Genomic DNA, 18,877 nt, shown 5'->3' on the forward strand with positions numbered 1-18,877 from the left:
CGTGTGTGTGTGTGTGTGTGTGTGTGTGTGTGTGTGTGTGTGTGTGTGTGTGTGTGTGTGTGTGTGAGTGAGTGAGTGAGTGAGTGAGAGTGAGTGAGAACTGGCAGGGAGAGGTGTTGTGTAGAAAACAACACCATCTGTCTCTGCACCACGGCAGAACGTTCCTGTAGATCTGTCTCTGAAGAAAAAACAATATTGGCCTGGCCATGGTTCCATTTAACGAGCACAGAGAACGAAAGAGGGAGCGAGAGAGAGAGAGAAAAGTAGAGAAAGACACCAAAAGGAGAGAGAGAGAGAGAGAGATAGAGAAAAGAGAGAAAGAAAGAATCACACCAAATCCAAATAATGCAATAAAAGAAGAAACGAGAGAAAAGGATAGAGACTTGGCAGACACAGAAAGAGCAACAAATTCCAACAGCTAAACTTTACAGTGTTGGTCCATCAAAAGGCGAGAAAGAACAGAGATGTGTTTCAGATCAAACTAGTCAAACAAGGCACGATAACCCTTTAAAACATAGGGGCTGTGTCTCAAATGGCACTCTATCCTCTATGGGCCCTGGTCAAAAGTAGTGCACAACATAGGGAATAGGCTACCATTTGAGACGCAGCAATAGAGCCAACTTTAATTAAAGACACCTCTCTGGAGATGTGCCCTCCTACGGATCCTGATTGTCTCCCGGTGAAATTACATTGGCTTGATTTGTTGTGTCCATCCCTCATCTCATGTCCGACTTCATGTTTTTTCATTACTCAGTACTTCGGATTGACAGGGAGTGCTGCGTAGCATGTTTTACAACAGAATGTCTGGATTTGAGGCCAAGGATTTGAAAACGCTGCAGGCAGGAGGGTCCAGCGGGCCAACAGCAACAGTGTGCTCACCAGGCAGAGCAGAGCAGGGCTGAACTGTAGCGGTTCCAGGGCCCATGTGTCCATCTGTGGACCCTAGAACCAGGGACCAGGAAACGAAGCCTTGCAGCGCTGATTCAGGGCAGATTCAGAGTTGATTCAGGGCCCCATTAGCCCCAGGATATAGTCAATCTAATGGGGGAACAGCGTAGAGGAGGTCTGGCTGTGTGGCTAGACCCTCAGGGTCTGAGGTGGTAAGATCTAAAAACCATTACTGTTCATTCTGTTACTCTGCATACCCACCACACAACACCAGCTCCTCTCCAACTCTACAAGAGGGTTTACTCAAATGTGGCCGGTGGTGCGCAAGCTGAACTTGGCAGTCTGTCTCACTAGCTCAGGCTTCACATACAGTACACATTCAGTCCTCCAGACTGTAAAGAATATCGCCAGTGAGAGTATAAGTGTGGTTCTGATCTGGTTACTATGGGTTGAGGAAGGTGCTGTGACATGCAGATATTGCATTTATACTGCAGTCTTCTTCTGCAGGTCAGACTGTCAGACTCTGACACGTGTACTGCAGTTGATGTGAGCAGAGCTACGGGCCAGGGATGCAGAGTGAAACACTGACTGAGTGTGAGAGGATTGGGGATTCGTCCATTCTCTCAGCAGCTCGTCCCGTCTCTTTGTCCAGACCGGTCAGTGTTTGAGTTCCATCATGGCGGCATGTTAACGAGGCATCCCCGTGGAGCCAACCTGAACCTGAGGAGAGGAGCTGGCCTTACAGATGGGATGTAACAGGCAGCTCATTCTGCTCACAGCCAGAGGACCCAAGGATGTCACTCAAACACACAACTCAACGCTAACCTTACTTTGCCATAGCTAAGGACCAGAGTGGCTCTTCACAGACAGACAGATAATCTGGTACATTCACCTCACCGTGAATGTGCCGGAATAGGACTTAGATATGACTCATAGGTTTCACGTGTCTACAGTATATGCATAACTTGCCAGGCCATAAAGAGAATGTCATCTACAGTGAGGGGGAAAGTATTTGATCCCCTGCTGATTTTGTACGTTTGCCCACTGACAAAGAAATGACCAGTCTGTAATTGTAGGTTTATTTGAACATTGAGAGACAGAATAACAACAACAAAAATCCAGAAAAAACGCATGTCAAAAATGTTATAAATGGATTTGCAATTTAATGAGGGAAAGAAGTATTTGACCCCCTCTCAATCAGAAAGATTTCTGGCTCCTAGGTGTCTTTTATACAGGTAACGAGCTGAGATTAGGAGCACACTCTTAAAGGGAGTGCTCCTAATCTCAGTAAACTATGAAATAACACATATGGAATCATGTAGTAATCAAAAAAGGGTTTAACAAATCAAAATATATTTTATATTTCAGATTCTTCAAATAGCCACCCTTTTCCCTCTAAGCCCAAACCAGATGGGATGGCGTATCACTGCAGAATGCTGTGGTAGCCATGCTGGTTATGTGTGCCTTGAATTCTAAATAAATCACCGACAGTGTCACCAGCAAAGCACCCCCACACCATCACACCACCTCCTTCATGCATTACTGTGGGAAATACACATGCCGAGATCATCCGTACACTCACATCGAGTCTCACACGGCGTTTGGAACCAAAAATCTACAATTTGGACTCCAGACCAAAGGACACATTTCCACCGGTCTAATGTCCATAGTCATGCAATAAAATGCAAATTAATTACTTAAAAATCATACAAAGTGATTTTCTGGATTTTTGTTTTAGATTCCGTCTCTCACAGTTGAAGTGTACCTATGATAAAAATAAAAAAAAGACCTCTACATGCGTTGTAAGTAGGAAACCCTGCAAAATCGTCAGTGTATCAAATACTTGTTCTCCCCACTGTATATGATACTGTAAATCTTATGAGTGTACATTAAAATATCCCTGAACAGTAAAACTGTCACCAGGGAGGAGTCCTATCCCTCCCCTTGACATTGGGAAAGCAGGCACAGGGCCCCATGTCAGATCTAACAACATTAGTTACACTACAGAATAAGGTCGGCTAGCCTAGTACTGTACTGTAGGCTGTGGGCTGGGCTTCATGGCTGTTGTCAGCTGTTATATGTCTGATGAGGAGACATTCACTACACTGTTGACCTGCTAATGGCTCCCTCTGAGACGACATCCCCAATGGCACCCTATCCCTATATAGTGCACGACTTTTGACCAGAGCCCGCACTATATAGGAGTAGGGTGCCATTTGGGATGCACACAAGAGAAGACTGGCTCTAACCGCAGGTAGAATTCAAGTTTACAGCTCTGAAAACGTAAGCAGCCTGGATGCCAATTCATCTGAATGAACTACATCCCCGTTTTCAATCTTACATGGAAGTATTTCCACTTAGTACAGGAAATAACTGGAATTTAGTTCTCATGTTGTCACACTGTTTGATGTATTCACTAGGGGTGTCACAGTGAAACCTGAGTCTGTGGTTAAGACAGAGACAGACTGAGGCTGGGGTTTGCGTTTTAGACCTGGGTTCAAGTACTATTTGAAATATTTCAAATTCTTTAAGCGCTTGTATTAGCCTGCCTGGAGACCCAGATGGGCGGGGTTTGAAATGTGCAACTTTTCTACTGGTTCCATTGCTCCAGTTAACTCAAACAATCCCAAGCGGATGTTTTTGGAATGATGTCAAATAGTATTTGAACCCAGGTCTGGTCTGTAATATGGCTATAATGGTTTATCTGCTCAAGGCAATATGCTGGGAAACATGGATGTTAGCACATCAGCTAGCTAACTTCACATAATCACAGTAATCCTACTCAACACAGAGGTGATGACGGAGTCCTAAAGTCTTCTTTTTGCAAGGTCGTCCCACCGCCGAAGGTCGGATTTCAGGCTCAGTCTCTGAGAAATTTGGACGTGTGTGTGCGTATGTACATGCGTGTGTATGAGTGTCTGTGTTAAATATTGTATGGACTCTGGTTTACATGGTGGATGTTTTGCATGCAATTAGAACACATCACCGCCACATATGGAAATAATATGAATTAGTGCCTGATGTCGCATTCTTGTGGAACGCTATGGTGTTAACAATGATTATTTCAGAAGAACCACAAGCTACATGAACATGGTCACAGCATATATGGCACAGGAGGAGTGGAAGAGTGTACAGATCCAGCCAGGCTTACAGTGTAGAGCAGCATGGTTGAGTTAAGCCATGCACTAATTTCTCTGGGATTGTCTCATGTGATACAGTGTCTTACCCTCATTTTCTCATTAAGTCTCACAGTGAGAGAGAGCGAGAGAGAAGCCCTCTGGTCTCCTCTGGTATCATTACTAAATATGGCTAGCTGTCCAGGGGGCCTGCTGGGGCCTGCTGCCTCCCAATATTCCTTCAAGAAACCTCCTCCCCATCGGTGTGTGTGTGTGTGTGTGTGTGTGTGTGTGTGTGTGTGTGTGTGTGTGTGACGCCCTGGATGATTTGTACCGCTGCCCAGCCATCAACAAGATTGTTTGGATGGAGTTAAGGAGGGAGGGAGGGAGAGAAAGAACGGGAGGAGGGAGGGAGGGAGGGAGGGAGGGAGGGAGGGAGGGAGGGAGGGAGGGAGGGAGGGAGGGAGGGAGGGAGGGAGGGAGGGAAGGGAGGGAAGGGAGGGAGGGAACAGCCCTCCACTGTTTAAAAGCCAGATTGAAAAACAATGTTGTTAGGGACTCCAGTGCCAACAGAGCTGATGTCACCGACTCACTTTATCTTCTAGTATAAATACGCTTCATCCCCGACTGTGTCAGAGGGTTTCCGGCCAGCACACAACTCTCTATGGGACACTGGATGAGCGTAGCATAATGTAGCCTGGTGTGACAATGACCGTAGGAATTGGCAAGACAGCACTTAAACAGATCTGGGAACAGGCTAAGCATATAGTCCATGCCAACCTATAGTCTTATCATTTGGCATGTAAACAAGAGTTCACTAATCACTTGAGGGTTGATAGCAACAAAGTCCCAAAGCAGTGGTGTGTTAGCCATTAAAGTGGTGTATGTCTGTCACTGATTATTAGGGTTTACAACAAGAGGAAGTGGAAAGGGTGTGTGTCTGCACAGTGTAAGGAAGAGCCTGTATCCATGGATAAACCACTGCTGCACATTACACATTAACTACTGCCACACAGACATTAACGTCTCACCACAGGGCATGTGGGAGAGTGTGTGTGTGTGTCTGTCTGTTTGCCTGCATGTGTGGTTGGTTGTTGTTGTCCACAGACTGGGGTTGTTGTTGTCCACAGACTGTGTGTAACACATGATAAATCTGTAACCCAACAGCTGAGAGCTCTTCTCGTCTAGACCATAACGTAGCACAGGTTTCCTCTGCAAAAGAATTGCTTCCTTAACGTCTCACGGAGAAAAGTGGACGACGCCTGAATGTTAATAAAGAATGGTATGAGGAAATAAATACATGGAAGTAAGTGGACTAAGAGAGAGAGAGATTGGAAATGGACCTAATGGAGTGGGACACACACACACACAGAGAGACAGAGAGAGAGAGTGACAGAGAGAAATAGAATGACAGAGGGTGAGAGAGAGCGAGAGAGAGAAGGAGCGAGAGCGAGCGAGCAAGCGAGAGATTGGTAGGGGAACTTAGTTCAATCTTGACTTACATGGAAGATGTGTTTGATGCCCAGGGCTAGTTTCTCTGTCCTGATGTCCCAGACCACAGGCTGGGGGGAGTTTAGCACAAACACCAGGGGCTTCTGGTGCATCAGTAGGGACTGGATGGGCTTCAGGTGCAGCTCCACCTGGGAACAGGACGACAGCAGGAAAAGGTTAGAGGACATTAGATAACACTTTATATGAAGGGTACCTACAGTACATAAGGACTTCATGACATTCAATCCCCGTGATTGATGGAATGGTGTAAAAGTAGTATTGTTAAAGGACAGAAATCCCAGAAGAACCTGTGTTTTCAATTGGGTCCTTGGGGTAGGAGAAAGCAGGACATGCAGTGCATTCAGGCAGTATTCTAACCCCTTCCCTATCTCAACATTTTGTTACGTTACAGAGAGATCAGAGAGATCATTGATGAAAACCTGCTCCAGTGCACTCAGGACCTCTGACTGGGGCGAAGGTTCACCTTCCAACAGGACAACGACCCTTAGCACACAGCCAAGACAATGCAGGAGTGCCTTTCGGACAAGTCTCGAACCTGATCGAACATAAATAGCTCTGCAGCGATGCTCCCCATCCAACTTGACAGAGATTGTAGCATCATACCCAAGAAGACTCAAGGCTGTAATCGCTGCCAAAGATGCTTCAAAAAAGTACTGAGTAAAGGGTCTGAATATTTACGTAAATGTGCCATTTTTTCCCATATACATTTGCAAAGAATTCTACAAACCTGTTTTTGCATTGTCATCGTGGGGTATTGTGTGTAGATTGATGAAGGATTTTTATTTTTTTAAATACATTTTAGAATAAGGCTGTAATGTAACAAAATGTGAAAAAAGTCAAGGGGTCATAAGCAGTACAAAAGCATGTCATAAACGCTTATGTCAACAACTGCAACTTGATAAATGCAGGAATAGTGACATTACTGTGCCATTTACAATTTACATCAACTTGCGGTTGTTGTCATTAGCATTGCTATGATTGGAGCCATTTCCACCAGGTGTGGGAGTAACACAGCATAACACTGCGAAACGCACCGAAATTAGGAACCGGAACCTTTACAGCGCTAAGGGGAGGAACCCACAGTATAAAATGTAAGAGTCAGCGTAGGGTCAACTACAGTGCATTAAAACCACCAGCCCCTTTCATTTCACACAGCTGCTTCACTCGGCAAATAGCAGAGCTTTTTCTTTACTGCAGCTATTTTTGTGGTATCAATGTTATCAAAACATTGCAGACCACTCTGTTGACTGTTCCTGCTCAATTACAGAGCTATAATGTTACGGATTGTTGTCTTTTTATTTTTTGTGTGTTTATATACACTAACTGTACTGATAATCTCAATGAGCCTGTATGACCGTGAGCTGTGAATCGCCGGGGAAGGCAGTAACTCAGCTCTAATACGTGGTCTCTCTCTGGACGCTGCTATCTGAACGCTCACACACTGGAGGCTTTGTTAGGAGCGCTGAGGAAAAACATTTTGTTTGTTTTTTTACGAGCGACGGAGCAAGCCTCTGTTACCCACAACTCCACAGTGTGGAGCTATGAGCGAGCTATGTCTTCCCTTCTCCTTGACGTGTGCATGCGTGCGTGCGTGCGTGAGCTACGGCTTCAGCTATGGCTTACAGACTGACATTAAATTGTATTCTCGCCGTCTGTCAGTGACGGGGAGAGGAGAACTCCAGTCAACTCCCACTGTTGGGATGTGTGTTGTTGCCCTGCACTGCTGGCCTAGGCTGGGTCCCCATGACCAAATCTAGCCTGGTGATTTAGAGGCCTGAAGGCCTCACTGAAACCAGACCCTGCTTTAGACATGTTACAATCCCCCCCCCCCCCCATCAGCTGTTTGATAAATAGGCCACAACTTTATCACAATCAATGTTTTATGAGCTAAGCTCCACTATCAGATTGGAAGAGGTGTTCTGTTACCTGGGAGTTAACCTTTTACTGCAGTGGGATAAATCATGGTTACACAGAGTGTTCATTGGTAGTCTTAAATAAATCTACTTTGAAACAAAATTATACACCTCACACACATGGTTTTGGTCTTAAAAAAAAGAAGACACCTGTACTATGTCAGTTATAAAATTGAAATGTATTACATTTTGAGTTTGTATCCCAATATTAAATTTCATATACATCACAGAAGACTGAAATATAACAAAACCGTTTGCCATAGAAACACCGGGTTTTCAGCATTTAAAATAAATATATGTTTATTAACTATGAAATTATGAAAAATATTAATAACATTCCACCCATGAGGCCACTAGAGGGTGATTTGGTCATTTGACTGCAGAAAAGATGTCTTGTTCGCAGACACTTCCGCGCAAATGTGGAAAGACTTGACGCTTTGGTTCATCAAAGCGTCAAACTTGGCCTTCATTGTCATGTACTGTCATGTTGTATTGTCTCTGTCCTTTCCCTTCACCCTGTCTCCCTCTGCTGGTCGTGTTAGGTTACCTTTTCTCCCCCGCTTTCCCCCAGCTGTCCCTTGTCTCCTCTAACTACCCATTCACCCCGTTCCCCACCTGTTCCCTTTTTTCCCTCTGATTAGGTCCCTATATCTCTCTCTGTTTCTGCTCCTGTCCTTGTCGGATTCTTGTTTGTTTGTGTCATTCATGCCTGAACCAGACTGTCGTCATGTTTGCTGTAACCTTGTCCTGTCCTGTCGGAATCTGCCGGTCCATCTGAGCCTACCTATGTTTGGTAATTAAAGAAGCTCTGTTTAAGTTGATTCGCTTTTGGGTCCTCATTCACGCACCGTAACAGAAGAATCCGACCAAGAATGGACCCAGCGACTTCGGATCCTCTCCACTCAGCCGTCGAGATCCAGGGAGCGATGCTAGGCAGACACAAGCAGGAATTGTCTGCTGCTCGACATGCCGTTGAGACCCTGGCCACCCAAGTCTCCAACCTCACAGAACAGGTTCACCATCTCCGCCTCGATCCACCGGCCACTTCCAGGGCTTTCGAATCTCCGGAGCCCAGAATCAATAACCCGCCGTGTTACTCTGGGGAGCCCACTGAATGCCGCTCGTTCCTCACCCAGTGTGATATTGTGTTTTCTCTCCAGCCCAACACTTACTCCAGGAGCACTGCTCGTGTCGCCTACGTCATATCTCTCCTTATTGGACGGGCTCGTGAGTGGGGCACGGCAATCTGGGAGGCAAGGGCTGAGTGTACTAACCAGTATCAAGACTTTAAGGAGGAGATGATACGGGTTTTTGATCGATCTGTTTTTGGGGAGGAGGCTTCCAGGGCCCTGTCTTCCCTATGTCAAGGCAATCGATCCATAACAGACTACTCTATTGAGTTTCGCACTCTTGCTGTCTCCAGTGGCTGGAACGAGCCGGCCTTGCTCGCTCGTCTTCTGGAGGGTTTCCGCGCAGAGGTAAAGGATGAGATTCTCTCCCGGGAGGTTCCTTCCAGCGTGGATTCCTTGATTGAACTCGCTATTCGCATTGAGCGACGGGTTGATCTTCGTCACCGAGCTCGTGGAAAGGAGCTCGCGCTCTCCGTCGCCTCCCTCTCCGCATCACTACCATCTTCCTCTGCCGGCTCGGGTGCTGAGCCCATGCAGCTGGGAGGTATCCGCATCTCGACTGAGGAGAGGGAACGGAGAATCACCAACCGCCTCTGTCTCTATTGCGGTTCCGCTGGTCATTTTGTCACTTCATGTCCAGTAAAAGGCCAGAGCTCGTCAGTAAGCGGAGGGCTACTGGTGAGCGCTACTACTCCTGTCTCTCCTTCAAGATCCTGCACTACCTTGTCGGTCCATCTACGCTGGACCGGTTCGTCAGCTTCCTGCAGTGCCTTAATAGACTCTGGGGCGGAGGGCTGTTTTATGGACGAGACCTGGGCTCGGGAACATGACATTCCTCTCAGACAGTTAAAGGAGCCCACGGCCTTGTTCGCCCTGGATGGTAGTCCTCTCCCCAGGATTCAGCGTGAGACGCTACCTTTAACCCTCACTGTTTCTGGTAATCATAGTGAAACCATTTCTTTTTTAATTTTTCGTTCACCTTTTACACCTGTTGTTTTGGGCCATCCCTGGCTAGTTTGTCATAATCCTTCCATTAATTGGTCTAGTAATTCTATCCTCTCCTGGAACGTCTCTTGTCATGTGAAATGTTTAATGTCTGCTATCCCTCCTGTTTCCTCTGTCTCTTCTTCACAGGAGGAGCCTGGTGATTTGACAGGGGTGCCGGAGGAATATCACGATCTGCGCACGGTGTTCAGTCGGTCCAGGGCCACCTCTCTTCCTCCACACCGGTCGTATGATTGTAGTATTGATCTCCTTCCGGGAACCACCCCCCCCCGGGGTAGACTATACTCTCTGTCGGCTCCCGAACGTAAGGCTCTCGAAGATTATTTGTCTGTAGCTCTTGACGCCGGTACCATAGTCCCCTCCTCCTCTCCCGCCGGAGCGGGGTTTTTTTTTGTCAAGAAGAAGGACGGGTCTCTGCGCCCCTGCATAGATTATCGAGGGCTGAATGACATAACAGTGAAGAATCGTTATCCGCTTCCTCTTATGTCTTCAGCCTTCGAGATCCTGCAGGGAGCCAGGTTTTTCACTAAGTTGGACCTTCGTAACGCTTACCATCTCGTGCGCATCAGGGAGGGGGACGAGTGGAAGACGGCGTTTAACACTCCGTTAGGGCACTTTGAATACCGGGTTCTTCCTTTCGGCCTCGCTAACGCTCCAGCTGTCTTTCAGGCATTAGTCAATGATGTCCTGAGAGACATGCTGAACATCTTTGTTTTCGTTTACCTTGACGATATCCTGATTTTTTCACCGTCACTCCAGATTCATGTTCAGCACGTTCGACGTGTCCTCCAGCGCCTTTTAGAGAATTGTCTTTTTGTGAAGGCTGAGAAGTGCACTTTTCATGCCTCCTCCGTCACATTTCTCGGTTCTGTTATTTCCGCTGAAGGCATTAAGATGGATCCCGCTAAGGTCCAAGCTGTCATTGATTGGCCCGTCCCTAAGTCACGCGTCGAGCTGCAGCGCTTTCTCGGCTTCGCGAACTTCTATCGTCGTTTCATCCGTAATTTCGGTCAGGTGGCAGCTCCTCTCACAGCCCTTACTTCTGTCAAGACGTGCTTTAAGTGGTCCGTTTCCGCCCAGGGAGCTTTTGATCTCCTCAAGAATCGTTTTACATCCGCTCCTATCCTTGTTACACCTGACGTCTCTAGACAGTTCGTTGTCGAGGTTGACGCGTCAGAGGTGGGAGTGGGAGCCATCCTTTCTCAGCGCTCCCTCTCTGACGACAAGGTCCACCCATGCGCGTATTTTTCTCATCGCCTGTCGCCGTCGGAACGTAACTATGATGTGGGTAACCGCGAACTGCTCGCCATCCGGTTAGCCCTAGGCGAATGGCGACAGTGGTTGGAGGGGGCGACCGTTCCTTTTGTCGTTTGGACTGACCATAGGAACCTTGAGTACATCCGTTCTGCCAAACGACTTAATGCGCGTCAGGCGCGTTGGGCGCTGTTTTTCGCTCGTTTCGAGTTCGTGATTTCTTATCGTCCGGGCTCTAAGAACACCAAGCCTGATGCTTTGTCTCGTCTCTTCAGTTCTTCAGTAGCCTCCACTGACCCCGAGGGGATTCTCCCTGAGGGGCGTGTTGTCGGGTTGACTGTCTGGGGAATTGAGAGGCAGGTAAAGCAAGCACTCACTCAAACTCCGTCGCCGCGCGCTTGTCCTAGGAACCTTCTTTTCGTTCCCGTTCCTACTCGTCTGGCCGTTCTTCAGTGGGCTCACTCTGCCAAGTTAGCCGGCCACCCTGGCGTTCGGGGTACGCTTGCTTCCATTCGCCAGCGTTTCTGGTGGCCCACCCGGGAGCATGACACGCGTCGTTTCGTGGCTGCTTGTTCGGTCTGCGCGCAGACTAAGTCCGGTAACTCTCCTCCTGCCGGCCGTCTCAGGCCGCTTCCTATTCCCTCTCGACCGTGGTCTCACATCGCCTTAGATTTTGTCACCGGACTGCCTTCGTCAGCGGGGAAGACTGTTATTCTTACGGTTGTCGATAGGTTCTCTAAGGCGGCTCATTTCATTCCCCTTGCTAAGCTTCCTTCTGCTAAAGAGACGGCACAAATCATCATCGAGAATGTTTTCAGAATTCATGGCCTTCCGTCAGACGTCGTTTCGGACAGAGGTCCGCAATTCACGTCTCAATTTTGGAGGGAGTTTTGCCGTTTGATTGGGGCTTCCGTCAGTCTCTCTTCCGGCTTTCACCCCCAGTCTAACGGTCAAGCAGAACGGGCCAATCAGACTATTGGTCGCATCTTACGCAGTCTTTCTTTTCGCAACCCTGCGTCTTGGTCAGAACAGCTCCCCTGGGCAGAATACGCCCACAACTCGCTTCCTTCGTCTGCGACCGGGCTATCTCCTTTTCAGAGTAGCCTCGGGTACCAGCCTCCGTTGTTCTCATCTCAGTTCGCCGAGTCCAGCGTCCCCTCCGCTCAGGCTTTTGTCCAACGTTGCGAGCGCACCTGGAAGAGGGTCAGGTCTGCACTTTGCTGTTATAGGGCGCAGACTGTGAGAGCTGCTAATAAGCGTAGAACTAAGAGCCCTAGGTATTGTCGCGGTCAGAGAGTTTGGCTCTCCACTCAGAACCTTCCCCTTAAGACGGCTTCTCGCAAGTTGACCCCGCGGTTCATTGGTCCATTCCGTATCTCTCAGGTCATTAATCCTGTCGCAGTGCGACTTCTTCTTCCGCGATATCTTCGTCGCGTCCACCCGGTCTTCCATGTCTCCTGTGTTAAGCCCGTTCTTCGCGCCCCCGCTCGTCTTCCCCCCCCCCCCCCCCATCCTTGTCGAGGGCGCACCTATCTACAGGGTCCGTAAGATCTTGGACATGCGTCCTCGGGGCCGTGGTCATCAGTACCTAGTTGACTGGGAGGGGTACGGTCCTGAGGAGAGGAGTTGGGTTCCCTCTCGGGACGTGCTGGACCGTGCGCTGATTGATGATTTCCTCCGTTGCCGCCAGGTTTCCTCCTCGAGTGCGCCAGGAGGCGCTCGGTGAGTGGGGGGGTACTGTCATGTACTGTCATGTTGTATTGTCTCTGTCCTTTCCCTTCACCCTGTCTCCCTCTGCTGGTCGTGTTAGGTTACCTTTTCTCCCCCGCTTTCCCCCAGCTGTCCCTTGTCTCCTCTAACTACCCATTCACCCCGTTCCCCACCTGTTCCCTTTTTTCCCTCTGATTAGGTCCCTATATCTCTCTCTGTTTCTGCTCCTGTCCTTGTCGGATTCTTGTTTGTTTGTGTCATTCATGCCTGAACCAGACTGTCGTCATGTTTGCTGTAACCTTGTCCTGTCCTGTCGGAATCTGCCGGTCCATCTGAGCCTACCTATGTTTGGTAATTAAAGAAGCTCTGTTTAAGTTGATTCGCTTTTGGGTCCTCATTCACGCACCGTAACATCATTAGCCAATACAGAAAGACGGAGAGAAACTTCTGGCGCATAGGCATGGGCTTAATCTACCAACCAATCACTTCACCCTAACCCTTTTTCCCACACCTCACAGTTGTGTGAGTTGCAAAAATTAATTGGTGACAAATACTTTACTCAGTAGGTCACTCCCACAGAATTATATGGTCACTCCAACTCAGGCAAACTTTGAATCGTTGATATCCCAGGCTTACAGGTACAGTTGAAGTCGGAAGTTTACATACACTTAGGCTGGAGTCATTAAAACTCGTTTTAGAAGCTTCTGATAGGCTAATTGACATAATTTGAGTCAATTGGAGGTGTACCTGTTGATGTATTTCAATGCCTACCTTCAAACTCGGTGCCTCTTTACTTGGAGACCTCCACAAGTCTGGTTCATCCTTGGGAGCAATTTCCAAACGCCTGAAGGTACCACGTTCATCTGTACAAACAATGGTACGCAAGTATAAACACCATGGGACCACGCAGCCGCCATACCGCTCAGAAAGGAGACGCGTTCTGCCTCCTAGAGATGAACATACTTTGGTGCGAAAAGTGCAAATCAATCCCAGAACAACAGCAAAGGACCCTGTGAAGATGCTGGAGGAAGCATTTACAAAAGTATCTATATCCACAGTAAAAACGAGTCCTATATCGACATAACCTGAAAGGCTGCTCAGCATGGAAGAAGCCACTGCTCCAAAACTTCCATAAAAAAGCCAAACTACGGTTTGCAACTGCACATGGGGACAACGATTGTACTTTTTGGAGAAATGTCCTCTGGTCTGATGAAACAAAAATAGAACTGTTTGGCCATAATGACCATTGTTATGTTTGGAGGAAAAGGTGAGGCTTGAACACCATCCCAACTATGAAGCACAGGGGTGGCAGCATCATGTTGTGGCGTTGCTTTGCTGCAGGAGGGACTGGTGCACTTCACAAAATAGATGGCATCATAAAAAAGGAAAATTATGTGGATATAGTGAAGCAACATCTCAAGACATCAGTCAGGAAGTTAAAGCTTGGTCGCAAATGGGTCTTCCAAATGGACAATGACCACAAGCATACTTCCAAAGTTGTGGCAATTAAGGACAACAAAGTCATGGTATTGTAGTGGCCATCACAAAGCCCTGACCTCAATCCCATAGAAAATGTGTGGGAAGAACTGAAAAAGCGTGTGCGAGCAATGAGAACTACAAATCTGTCTCAGTTACACCAGCTCTGTCAGGAGGAATGGGCCAAGATTTACCCAACTTATTGTGGGAAGCTTCTGGAAGGCTACCTGAAATGTTTGACCCAAGTTAAACAATTTAATGCTACCAAATACTAATTGAGTGTATGTAAACTTCTGACCCACTGGGAATGTGATGAAAGAAATAAAAGCTGAAATAAATCACTCTCTCTACTATTATTCTGACATGTCACATTCTTTAAAAAAAAGTTGTGATCCTAACTGACCTAAAACAGGGAATTTTTACTGGGATTAAATGTCAGGATTTGTGAAAAACTGAGTTTAAATGTATTTGGCTAAGGTGTATGTAAACGTCTGACTTCATCTGTATATGCGCTGTGCAAGGTTACCTGGGCGTCACGGGAGGTTGGTGTCACCTTCATTGGGAAGGATGGGCTCGTGGTAATGGCTGGAGCGGAATGGCTGGAGTGGAATGGTATCAAATAGATCAAACACATCGTTTCCATGCGTTTGATGCCATTCTTTTTACTCCGGTCCAGCCATTATTATGAGCCGTCCTCCCCTCGGCAGCCTCCACTGTTGGGGGTAAATACACTCTGAGAAGTTATCCCATACAGTACACATCTAGTTTTGAGAGATACTGATACAGGGGAAAGAGGGGGAACTATAGTTTAACTTGTCAGTTTATTAAACCTTCCTTCACTTCATCTCTCTCTTATCTGTCTTCGTTCCGTCTAGCTTTAACTCTATTCCCAGGCTAATCATATGAAGCTCTTCCTGTGTGTGACTGGACAGAGCTTGTAAATCACCCACAAGGAGTTCTGTCACTGACATATTATTAACATTTACTGGCCATAAATCAATCCTAACTCAATCAGTCAGGGCAGGTTCAGATGTCAAAAAAGAGGGAAGACTCCTTGTTTTTTAAGTCGCAACTGGCGACAGCACATTTCAAATCACAGTACAGGGAGCGTCAATGAACACACGAATGCGCGTTGTGTCTGGGAGTTTCATGACATTACAGTTGTATACGAGAGCCAAGAAAATGTTCAGAGCATGTACGTACAAACAAGTTGTTTGTTCACGGCTCTGCATAGTTCAAACCTCAGATACTGATCTTCTGAAGAAAACCTTTTGCCATGTTTATATGGTCTGTTACATTTACGGATAGGCTCTTAAGATGTAATGGTTGATATATTCCAAGGTTAACCACAGTTAAACATAAACAATGATTAAATTCTTCAGACTCTCATGAGGCAGACAACGTCTTTAAAGTAGCCGGTAAATCGCTTAAGCAGAACTGTTAGCTCAGACAACAGAAACTCCATTGAACCAGACCAAACTACAGCATTGGACAGACAGAAAGTTATTCAGTTGTATCAATCATACACTCCCACACACTTTCTCTCTCCTTCTGGGTTTTTTCATGCTGTCACTGAGACATGATATGAAGCGCGCGCACTCGCACACACACACACTCGCACTCTCGCACACACACACTCGCACACACACACTCGCACACACACACACACACTCGCACACACACACACACACACTCGCACACACACACACACTCACACACACACACACACACACTCGCACACACACACACACTCGCACACACACACACACACTCGCACACACACACACACACACACCCCACCTTGCCAGACCCAGTCTCCTTACACCATCTCCCCCATTGACCATCTCTAAAACACTCCAGTTTATGCCTCAACAGAACTCTCCAGGATGAAGTGAAATGTGTATCCACTGTCTGTGACAGGCTGTTGATAGTCAAGTGGACAGTTGTATCCCTTTGACACATTTTTAGGCCAGCTGAGAGAATAGTCCTAGAGAGAGTAGATGCATGGTGTCAAAGCCTCCTGATCATAGTCTCCCACAGATCTAAGACCCTGTAGAAGTGAGGAGGAGGAGAAGGGAGGAGAGACAATGAGAGTGTTTAGCGGTATGGGCCATAAAAGTGCTGCAATAATCATAATAAAAAAGAACTCGGAGAACGACGAATGGAAGAAGTTACAGTACGCTTATCTCCAAGGGGGCTTGGCTCAGAGACGCTCCACACACAGTCACACAAGTCTGGCAGATGCTCGACACACATGCAGTCACACAACAAGCGAGGCGAAAGCCCCACAAGTCTCCCACAGCTTTCTCTACCTTTTTTTCCTCTCACTCCTTTCTTCATGTTTGTCCACGTGGAAAATCTTAGATGAGCATCTAGTCTACTTAAGCCTCCCCCTCTGTCCAGACTCTGGAAAAATCATCCCCATCCCTCCTGGGAGAATAACCGAACGCACGGCAACCCAGAAACAATCATACCTGCTCTCATTCTGCTGGCTTCAGGGGCCTTGGCTTTGAACAGAGAGAGGGGGGGGTAGAGAGAGAGAGAGAGAGAGAGAGAGAGAGAGAGAGAGAGAAGAGAGAGAGACAGACATTCAGACAGACAGAGAAAGAGAGAGACCGAGAGAGATCTGTAAAAGTTATGGAATTTTAGCACCAGACAGAAACAATTCCAAAACAAGTGAGTCACCAGAAAAGCAAAGGCAATAAGACATAAACACAGTTGCGGGGAGACAAAATGGCAGAGGATAAGAGAATTAGTGCAGTAGAGTCCAACATAATCACATTAACAGTGTCCTGATACCCTCTCTAATATCAGACTGAATGCGCCGATGGGAGGGTCACTCACGTAGAAATACCTGGAGAATATGCTTCTCAATGTCCACCTTGAGACCATTTAGCCAGTCAACTTCCAGACATTATAGATCAACGGAGGACGGCATCAATCCATGATCTTTCACACTTACCAATGTGGGAAGCTAAACTTGAACGACCAGCGGGAGATAATGTGATACCAATCTATCAGATGTGGAAGAACTGGAACCAACAGCCACTTTCCCACTGCACCCCCAGTCCACACTCCCACTCCCAGTCCCAGTCCACACTCCCAGTGCCAACTCCCCATCCCCTCACATACTTTTACCAGTCAGATGTGTAGAGGACAGAGGCGAGCTGAGCAGCAGCTGCTGTGTGTCTCTATCTGCCCACAGAGAGACTGAGATGCCTTCCATCCGGGTTCCATCTGGCCCATTGCCGTGGTAGCAGATAGACCGACATAAACACTGTCCAGCGTTGGGATTGTCTATACTCTGCATTCTACAGTCCTCAGTCTGTGATAATGTGATTAATGTGATTTAGACCATGTCACAGCAGGCAGGGCCCAGGGAGGCTGCAAAGTGTGTCTGAAACCAGGGGTCTCAGCAGGAACGGCCCAGCCAGGGAGTGAAGACAGAAGGACCAGATGCCCCTGGGATCAAAGCCCCTACGGCCCAGTTGCACGCCTGTTCAGCAGGCTGGGATCAGGTGGCGTTGCCCTGCCCCGAAGTACACATGGAGTGTGAGTCCCAAATGGCTATCTATTCCCTATGTAGTGCACTACTTTTGACTAGAACCCTATGGGTCCTGGTCAAAAGTAGTGCACTAAATAGGGAATAGGGTGCCATTTGGGATGTACATAGAGGCTACCAGGCACCTCCAGATACCCCTGTAGAGAGGCTCTGAGAGTCCCAGAAGGAGCCAGGAAGCCCTGCCTGATTGATGATGGGGAGCCTGGTCCAGGGATTTGTGTGTCCTGGGTCCATTACAGTCTCAAATGGAACCCTATTCCCTGTATAGTGCACTACTTTTTACCAGGGCCCTGTCCACTATATAGGGATGGGAATAGGCTGCCATTTGAGACACAGCCATGCTAGTGACTGGCCAGGGACGGAGAGGGAGGGAGGTGCGGACAGGACTGTGGGGGGAGACTTGTCTGGACCTATCACGTTACGCTGAAATCAAACCCCTCACACAACCCTCACAGGACGACAGCTGTTGCCAGCCCCGGCCCGCCAGGCCAATCCCAGATGGCATACCGTGACTGGTCAGAGCATGTACGTAAACAAGGAAAATACCATTCCATTAAATACAAAACTATCTCAGTTAATGAATCATTACTGTAGGCAATCTTAACAGATTTTAACACATTTTCCGTAAAATACGCAAAGGGAGGATGATGCAATTGCAATAAACAAGAACTATGTCTGTCGATTAAGGTATGTCGAAAAACATATTCCAAGTGAGACATTCTTCTCTGCCAGACAGTAATAACTACAGGACGATTCAAGGCATTCGGCCAGCCGCCTGCGTCGAGCATTCAGAATGCAATTTCATGACCAAACATTCATCAATACATCAGCACAGTCGATAATGATACTTCCATAAACAATGTATGTACAGCCTCCTGGTATGAAACTTTTTCTTTACCCCAGCAGTAGAACACAGCTGTCAGAGACCTCTCTCTTTACACCTCCATCCAGTCAGTCAGACCTGACACCATTACACACCTCTAGCCATCAGTAGCCCCGGCAGCAGGAACCAGGACCAGGGAGTTTTCCTTCATTGACAGAACTAATTATGAGCCTAAAAGTCCTCAGTGACTCAAAACATCCTTCAATTAGCCAGCTAGTAAGAGTAATCTTATCAAAACATTGTCCCTTCCTTTGCAAATAATAATAACAGGCAATCAACGTCAGCATGAACGCAGCAGACACTTTATCATAACAGAAATAGAGTTGGCTGGAGCAGCTGCCTGTAATAATGGATAATGCCTTTCAATACAAGCAGCCCTTTGTAGCTGGGTTGATATACTGTCGAAATAACCAAAGGGTGACTTGCCA

At 47.3% G+C, this 18,877-nt stretch overlaps 1 protein-coding gene across 1 annotated transcript in view; it reads right to left on the reverse strand.

The window, feature by feature from the left end:
* The window catches only part of LOC110521712 (transforming growth factor beta receptor type 3), a 129,740-nt gene that overhangs the window by 52,925 nt on the left and 57,938 nt on the right, over positions 1-18,877 (reverse strand). The window contains exon 4 of the mRNA XM_021599505.2: positions 5,507-5,644. Coding sequence (XP_021455180.2) covers positions 5,507-5,644 — 138 coding nt within the window. The remainder of the gene's footprint in view (positions 1-5,506; positions 5,645-18,877) is intronic.

The sequence above is a fragment of the Oncorhynchus mykiss genome, chromosome 30 (genome assembly GCF_013265735.2).
Source record: "Oncorhynchus mykiss isolate Arlee chromosome 30, USDA_OmykA_1.1, whole genome shotgun sequence".
Lineage (NCBI taxonomy): Eukaryota > Metazoa > Chordata > Actinopteri > Salmoniformes > Salmonidae > Oncorhynchus > Oncorhynchus mykiss.